We start from the raw sequence: 8413 nt of genomic DNA on the forward strand, positions 1-8413 counted from the left end.
AAAAAGGAGGAAAAGGAAGAAGCCTAATTGCAACAGCTAGCACTAGCCATCTACGGCCTGCTTATCTTCCCAAAGGAATTGGGAGTCATTGACCATGCTACCATTGCTTTCGTAGCACAAGTAAGGGAAGAGGTTAACCTAGTCTTTGGTATTCTAGTAGAAACATTCTGGTCTTTTAACATATGCCGGACCAGGAGGCATGCTCGATTGACCTGTTGTGTGCCATTGCTTTATGTGTGGATGATGAGCCATTTTCCATGCATCCAAGGATTCTTTTGCGCTTCTTTTTCAATGATCAAAATACTTTTAGCAAAGTTTGAGGTAGCTCGTTGGAAGGAACACGCTAGCAGGACCGAATGGAAAGACAGGCTGCAGAATCTAGTCAACAAGGGGGTCGTATGGCAGGCGCCGTGGATCGACCAGTCCAAAGTGATATACAGATGCGGAAACCTTCCTTGGGTCCCACTGCTAGGCCTCTGGGGTGGGATATCCTATGCACCATTTATGTTCCGAAGGCAAGTAGGCGCGATACAGTTCGTACCCATGACCCATGGGCTGGCAGACGCTCGGTTCATATATGAGGATAATGATAGCCAAAGGAAGATTCGAGAGTTTGTTGTATCATGGAAGCATGTGCACATAGTCGAAGCCAGCAGTTAGAACTCGGGAGCCCAGGAAAGTTATGAACTATGGAGGCGTAATAGGGTGAACCCTCGTTTCCTGTGTGAGGAAAAAGCTCTGACAGTCAAGAAATGGCTGAAAGAAACCATGTTTCCGTATGAAAGAAAGACCTCCAGAGAATAGTTGCCAAAACAAGGAAAGAAGGATCCGGTAGATCCTTAACCCGAGCCAAGCAAGCGACCAAAGATTCAGAGCTCGTTGTTAAAGAAAGCATCAGCAGTTTTGAGAAAGGAGAAATAGAGACTTCAAAAGGCACTTGATCAAAAGGTCCGACAACTGAGAGAGTCAAAAGCAGAAGTTGAAGAAAAATCTCTGTACATACAGGACCTGGAAGAGCGGTACGACAAGTAGAGATACCACTTTAACAAAGTGCTTGAAAAGCTGGAGCCTTGTGTGACAAAGGCTAATTATTAGGAATTTCGGTACAAAGCACTGAAACAGAAGGTGGACAGTGCGGCACTCACGAAGTCAGAGCCGGCCCCAAAAGATTCAAGCTGCCTCATCGGGAGCGGACCAGGGAATCAGAATTCGACATCTGTGTAGACTAGTTGGGAATTTTCTATATTTTTCACTAAAAAATTGTATGAAAAGTTGAAATGAAATGATGAGGATTTTTTTCTAGAACCTTGGCTAAAGCACATAGGATTGCATGATTGTACCTTTTCACCCATAATTTCATACATACTCATTAACATCCATTACATGCATTTATCCTAAAAGATGCGAGTTTTTCATGAACAGGGGGTGGAAACGAGCCAGACGTGACTAAGATCCAGCAAAATTGAGGCAAATACGTACCCTTACAACACCCGCGGAAAAGCTAAGGCCATGACAGAACAGTTGGAGAGTCGTGTTCTGGGGATCGAGCAGGGGCAAGAAGAGCTGAGCAATCAGATGAAGAGGATATTGGACCTACTATTAAACAAAGGGAAAATAGTCCAAGATCAGGATCATGAAGAAGAAAATGATCCTATCCACTTGCTTGGCTTTACGCCGATTCATGGGCAGTCTTCCAGATTGCCGCCATTTACCTCAGAGAAACCACTGCATAGCATGCCACCTTTTATCCTGGCAGTGATGGGGATGCCCTTATTGGTAATGGTGGGCGTAGCGACAAGAAAAACTACAACGGAATACCGATGTGATGAGCTAGAAGAGCGGCTAAAGGCCATAGAGGGGACTCTGGCCTCCAATACCACCAGACCCTCAGATTACTGCCTGGTGCCTAATGTAGTCCTTCCTCCAAAATTTAAAATGCCAGACTTTGAGAAGTTTGACGGGACCACATTCCCTCAGACCCACCTCTGTATGTATTGCCAGTGAATGGCCGCGTACGCTGATAATGAAAAGTTGATGATGCACTGCTTTTGAAGCAGTTTTACTGAGATAATGGTTAGATGGTATGTCCAGCAGAATAGGGCCCAGATCCACACGTGGGGTGACTTAGCCGATGCCTTCGAAGCGCAATATCGCAATATCCTGGAAATGGCTTTAGACAAGGTGTCCCTTTTTGAAATGGAGAAAAAGCCAACAGAGACTTTCAGGGAGTATGCACACCGTTGGAGAGATGCGGCCACTGAAGTGGATTCTCCGGTTGGCGACCGTGAGGCAATATTGATGTTTGTAGGGACATTAAAAGATCCCTACCATTCACACCTAATAGGATCCACCCCCCATAACTTCATGGACATTGTGGCGGTAGGGACCAGAGTGGAAGCCGACATCAAAGCTGGATAAATAAAAGCTAGAAATACCAATAGTGGCCCAAGCAAGAAGTGGGTCAAAGGTAAGAAGGAAGAAAAGACCCAAATGATACATGGGTCTATTAAGAGCTGAAGGTAGAGAAGCCGAAGCCAACAACCTGGGGGGAATTTCTATATGGAACTAGTAGTGAACCAGACGCTACACATGGGCCTAAGGCCCCAGTTCGCACCCCTCGACCAAGACCAGCACCGACAGGTAATCAAGTTTGAGAAATGGATACACCAAGGAATGCTAGAAGGATCGACCCAATCCCAATGCCCTATGCCAATTTATTTCCTCAACTATATGAGAAAGGAATGGTTACGACCATACCAGCTATTCCCGTCACCAATCCACTACCTCGATGGTTCGATCCCAACGCCCACTGTGCATACCATGCGAACTCTTCAGGTCACTCCATTGACCAGTGCTGGGCTTTCAAAAATAAAGTTCAGTCATTGAAAGATGCGGGGTGGCTGGCCTTTGATGATAAATCAGCAGGTATTCAAGGAAACTTTTTACCAAGTCATGAGGCAGACCAGGTCGGTATGGTCGAGGTAGAACTCGGAGAGGCATAAGAAGCCAACCTAGATTGTGTGGCTTTGGATTGGATATATCAAGAGCTTAGGAAGGTGGACCTAATAAAATCAAAGGCCACCTGTCTCGAAGGCGCACGGTGCGAATGCCAAAGTTCATTGAGAAGGACTGTTTAGGGCTGCAAAACCTTTAGGAGGAACCTGTGCAGAATGTTGGATGATAAGTCCGTAGAAGTCAGCTCCATTCAAAAGGATGGGGAAGTTTCAGCTCTAGGAGATAAAGAACAAGAGCATCCCCCGTGCCCACACCAACCCTTCATACCCTTGGCAAAGAAATTCAGCTATGTCCCCAAGGCCCCATCCCGTTTAGTTATCTCGATACCTCGACCGTTCCCGTATCAGAATGACAAGGTGGTACCCTGGAAGTATGATTGCCAAGCTCGTGGCATGGAAGATACATGCAACATCGCGGGTATAACCCGTAGTGGAAGAGTATACGCACCAGCGCAGTCTGGGAAGCCGGATACAGAACAAATTGGGGAATCAAGCAAGAACATTAAAAAGCCGGTTCAACCTCAGGAGGCTAAAGAATTTTTGAAGCTTATCAAACATAGCGAGTACAACATGGTTGATCAATTGAAAAAGATGCCAGCGTATATATCTGTTTTATCTCTACTTTTAAACTCAGAGGTTCATAGAGAAGCCTTACTGAAACTGCTTAATCAGGCGTATATACCTCAAGACATCAGTGTAGAAAAATTTAGTCATGTGATCGGAGGCCTGTCCGCGACCAACTACATTACCTTCAGTGATGAAGAAATCCCGTTGGAAGGAAGAGGGCATAACCAAGCACTGCACATATCGGTCAAATGTAAGGACCATATGATAGCTTGAGTGTTTGTCAATAACGGGTCATCCCTCAACATTTTGCCAATGACCACTCTTCAGAAATTTCTGGTTGACCCTTCGTATGTCAAGCAAAATAATATGGTAGTAAGGACTTTCGACGGAACCCGTAGGGAGTCCATAGGGGCAATTGGGATTCCCATACTGATTGGGCCAGTCATCTTTGATGTCACATTCCAGGTAATGGACATTACACCTTCCTACATCTACTTGTTGGGAAGGCCATGGATCCATAACACTGGGGCAGTTACATCTTTACTACACCAGAGGTTGAAATTTGTAGTAGAAAACCAGCTGATCTGTGTATATGGAGAAATCGACGTTATGATAACGAAGCCCACTTCCACTCCTTACATGGAAGCTGTAGAAGAGGCATTGGAAGACTCATTCCAAGCCTTCGAGATCGTAAATGTCACAACCATAGCGGAGGGATCTCCAATCCTGCGCCCTCAGATCTCCACCGTAGTATATATGATGGCATCTGAAATGATCACGCAGGGGTATCATTCGAAAAAGGGGCTCGGAAAATATCTACAGGGGATCTGAAAGCCATTAATGCTTAAGGAAGCAAAATACAGATATGGCCTTGGCTTCATACCCATAACGGCAGACCGGAGGAAGAAAGCTGAAGAGAAGAAGATGCAGAGGGTGGAAAGACTCACCGCTAAAACAAGCTCCAAGGGAGGACTGGTTGTCCCGCCTATCAGCCAGACCTTCGCGAAAAGTAGTCAATCCAACCTGGAGGTAGAATTGCGGCAACTGAGCATATTAGTGTTGGATGCAGAAGTCCCCCCAGGCACTGCTACAGAGTGGATCCGTCATCTCCAGCCAGGAGTACAACTTCAAAACTGGAGCTCTTTTGATTTACCAGATATAATCATGTAATGATCTTTATTCAGAATGAGTTTTGTTTTGTTTCTATGTTGTATCCCCCTAGCCCCTGAAAATTCAGGGAAGCTCTTTAATGAAAATGAATTATGCATTCCTTGTCATTTATGTGCATCTTGGGAATCAGTTGTCAAAATTTGTTTGTTAATTTTATGCAGGAATAAAGAAAATAACAACACCAGAATCCCTCCCCAAGTAATTGACATTAACTTTGAAAATCTAATCCATGAAACCGAAGTTGAAGATCAAGAAATGAACTTATCCCTTGAAATGGAAAGAGTGTTAAAATTCGATGAAAAACCAACCTTGACCAGTAGTGATCCCACCGTTGTGATTAGCTTGGGAACTGAGGAAGAACCCAAGCAGGTGAAAATAGGGGCACTACTAAAGGGTGAGGAAAAGAACTAGATGATTGAATTGCTAAGGGAATACTGGGACGTGTTTGCCTGGTCGTACCAAGACATGCTAGGTCTAGACACAAATTGAGTGACCCACAAGATCCCACTTCACCCGGACTCAAAGCCGGTAAGACAAAAACTGAGGAGAATGTGGCCAGAGATGTTACTCAAAATAAAGGAGGAGGTACAAAAACAGTTTGAAGTAGGATGCTTGGAGGTAGCCCAATACCCTGAATGGATGGCCAACGTCGTCCCAATAATCAAGAAGAATGGCAAAGTACGAGTTTGTGTCGACTACTAGGATTTAAATAAAGCAAGCCCTAAAGATAACTTCCCTCTCTTGCATATTGATGTGCTGGTAAACAACACCGCGGGGCATGCTTTATTTTCATTCATGGATGGTTTTTTTGGGTACAACCAGATCAGGATAGCACCTGAAGACAAGGAGAATACGACCTTCATCACACTATAGGGGACTTTCTGCTATAGGGTCATGCCATTCGGACTAAAGAACACCGGAGCCACTTACCAGAGGGCTATGGTAACCCTCTTTCATGACTTAATGCATAAGGAGGTTGAGGTTTATGTCGATAACATGATCGTTAAGTCGAAAAATGAGAAATACCATGTGTTAAACTTAGAAAACTTGTTCAGGAGGCTCTGAAAGTGCCAATTGAAGTTGAACCCCAAGAAATGTACTTTCGGTGCCATGTCCGAGAAACTGTTGGGGTTCATAGTAAGTGAGAAGGGGACTGAGGTAGACCCTGACAAAGTCAAGGATATTTAGGAAATGCCCAGCCCAAAGTCTGAAAAGGAGGTGCGAAGCTTCTTGGGTAGGCTCAACTACATTGCTCGGTTCATATCTCAATTAACCACCACCTGTGAACCCATCTTCAAACTGTTGAGAAAGAATAGCCCAGTGAAGTGGAATGAAGAGTGCCAAGTGGCCTTTGAAAAAATAAAGGAGTACCTCTTGAATCCCCCAGTACTGGTACCACCAGTGCCCGGAAGGCCATTGATCTTGTACCTGGCAATTTCAGAAAACTCCATGGGTTGCTTGTTGGGCCAACATGATGAGACGGGGAGAAAAGAAAAAGCCATTTATTACCTTAGCAAAAAATTCACGGATTATAAGTCCAGGTACTCCGATCTGGAAAAAACATGTTGTGCTTTAGTATGGGCGGTCAGTAGGTTGAGGCAATACACATTGTATTACTCCACCTGGCTGATCTCCAAAATGGACCCAATTAAGTACATAATTGAAAAGCCCGTGGTAACCGGACGAGTAGCCTGATGGAAGATGTTGTTGATGGAATATGATATTTCTTATGTCACCAGGAAAGTTATAAAGGGTAGTGTCATTGCAAAATACTTGGATGAAAGGGTCGTGGAGGATTACCAACCTATGGAGTTCGAATTCCCAGACCAAGATATTGACTCCATAACCCAAGGGGGAGAAGACCCTGAAGAATGGATGATGTTGTTCGATGGGGCAATCAATGTTTGGGGACATGGAATAGGTGCGGTGCTCATATCCCTGGATGGGAAACATTATCCAGTGGTAGCTAAGCTCACTTTCCCTTGCACTAGCAACATAGCCGAATATGAGGCGTGTATACTGGGTTTGTAGACCACTATGGATCGGGGCGTTAAGTGACTAACAATAAGGGGAGATTCGGCCTTGGTCATCCACCAGCTAACCAGAGAATGGGAAACTCGGGATGCCAAGCTAGCATCGTATCGTGAATACATTCAAAAGATGATAGAAGGATTTGACAGTATTAGTTTCTCTTACATGCTAAGAGAGAACAACGTGATGCTTGATGCATTGGCTACGCTGGAAGCTTTGTTCAAGGTAGAAGAAAGAGTGAAGATCGAAACTATCCAGATCAGAGTATAGTCCAAACTTGCCCACTGTACGGTGGTAGAGGAGGCTGACGAAAAACCTTGGTTTTACGATATCAAAACGTATATCTAGAAAAGGGAGTATCCCGAATGGGCAACCAATAATGATCGGAAGACTATTAGAAGATTGGCCATAGGTTTCTTCTTGGACGGTGAAGTTTTGTACAAAAGAAATCATGATATGACTCTCCTATGGTGCGTGGAGGCGCAAGAGGCCCAACAAGTCATGCGTGAGGTTCACGAAGGAGTCTGCGGTACCCACGCTTGGGGCCATTCTTTGGCACGGAAAATACTTAGGAGCGGGTATTACTAGATGACCATTGAGAAAGATTGCATTGACTACGCTCGAAAGTGCCATAAGTGCCAAGTCTATGGTGATTGGATCCAAGTCCCACCGGCCCCGCTTCATGTTCTCTCTGCACCTTGGCCCTTTTCAGCCTGGGGCATGGATGTGATCAGGCCGATAAGTCCAAAAGCCAGTAACGGACACCGTTTCATCTTTGTGACAATTGATTATTTTACTAAATAGGTAGAAGCCACCTCGTATTCCAATGTTACATAGAATGTAGTGAGTCATTTTGTAAAAAGAGAGTTGATATGCCAGTACGGAATCCCTGAAAGAATAATCACAGATAATGCCAAGAACCTGAACAACGCAGTAATGACCAAGCTATGCAATCAGTTCAAGGTCAAGCACCACATTTCAGCGCCATATAGACCACAAATGAATGAGGCGGTGGAAGCAGCCAACAAAAACATTAAGAACATCTTGGAGAAGATGACAGAAACTTATAGAAATTGGCATGACAAGCTTCCATTCGCTCTGATGGCTTATCGGACTACAGCCAGAACCTTCACAGGTGCTACTCCCTTCTCTTTGGTGTACATGATGGAGGCAGTGGTCCTTGTAGAAGTTGAGATCCCATCTCTGAGAGTTCTGAACGAAGTAGAGTTGACTAAAGAAGAATGGGTATAATCTCGGTACGACCAGTTAAACTTGATCGAGGAGAAAAGGATAGCCACCATAGCCTACAGACAATTGTACCAAAGAAGGATGATAAGAGCGTTCAACCGAAAAGTGCAGCCCCGGCAGTTCCAGTTTGGGGACCTGGTTTTGAAGAAGATTTTATCGATCCATGTGGACCCTCGTGGCAAGTGGACACCGAACTACGAAGGACCTTATGTGGTGAAAAAGGCATTCTTAGGAGGCGCCTTACTGTTGACGGATATGGATGGGACTAACCTATTACATCCCGTTAATTCCGCCGTTGTAAAAAAGTATTATGCTTGATTTCCATGTACATCTTCAAAAGAAATTAATGAAAGGATTCATATTTTCTCTCTTTTTTCATGGTT

General features: G+C 44.6%; 2 protein-coding genes across 2 annotated transcripts; both read left to right on the plus strand.

Moving 5' to 3' along the window:
- Positions 1 to 1509: 1509 nt before the first annotated feature.
- Positions 1510 to 2418, plus strand: LOC131145880 (uncharacterized). Its single transcript, XM_058095058.1, has 2 exons — positions 1510 to 1952; positions 2058 to 2418. The coding sequence occupies exons 1-2, from the start codon at positions 1510 to 1512 to the stop codon at positions 2416 to 2418; spliced, it is 804 nt and encodes a 267-aa protein (XP_057951041.1).
- Positions 2419 to 5942: 3524 nt separating this feature from the next.
- Positions 5943 to 8033, plus strand: LOC131145881 (uncharacterized). The gene is made up of 3 exons (XM_058095059.1): positions 5943 to 6292; positions 6491 to 6713; positions 7662 to 8033. Exons 1-3 carry the CDS (start codon positions 5943 to 5945, stop codon positions 8031 to 8033), a joined length of 945 nt encoding a protein of 314 aa, XP_057951042.1.
- Positions 8034 to 8413: the final 380 nt, after the last annotated feature.

The sequence above is a fragment of the Malania oleifera genome, chromosome 13, assembly GCF_029873635.1.
Source record: "Malania oleifera isolate guangnan ecotype guangnan chromosome 13, ASM2987363v1, whole genome shotgun sequence".
NCBI lineage: Eukaryota > Viridiplantae > Streptophyta > Magnoliopsida > Santalales > Ximeniaceae > Malania > Malania oleifera.

What these genes read in the sequence shown, in the direction of transcription:
- LOC131145880 (XM_058095058.1), top strand. Translation starts at nt 1,510, where the DNA reads ATGACAGAACAGTTGGAGAGTCGTGTTCTGGGGATCGAGCAGGGGCAA. An exon ending in AAAATGCCAGACTTTGAGAA is followed by an intron (nt 1,953 to 2,057) that starts GTTTGACGGGAC and finishes CTTTTGAAGCAG; the next exon opens with TTTTACTGAGATAATGGTTA.
- LOC131145881 (XM_058095059.1), top strand. Translation starts at nt 5,943, where the DNA reads ATGCCCAGCCCAAAGTCTGAAAAGGAGGTGCGAAGCTTCTTGGGTAGG. An exon ending in TTCACGGATTATAAGTCCAG is followed by an intron (nt 6,293 to 6,490) that starts GTACTCCGATCT and finishes TTATGTCACCAG; the next exon opens with GAAAGTTATAAAGGGTAGTG. An exon ending in ATGGGAAACATTATCCAGTG is followed by an intron (nt 6,714 to 7,661) that starts GTAGCTAAGCTC and finishes TTGATATGCCAG; the next exon opens with TACGGAATCCCTGAAAGAAT.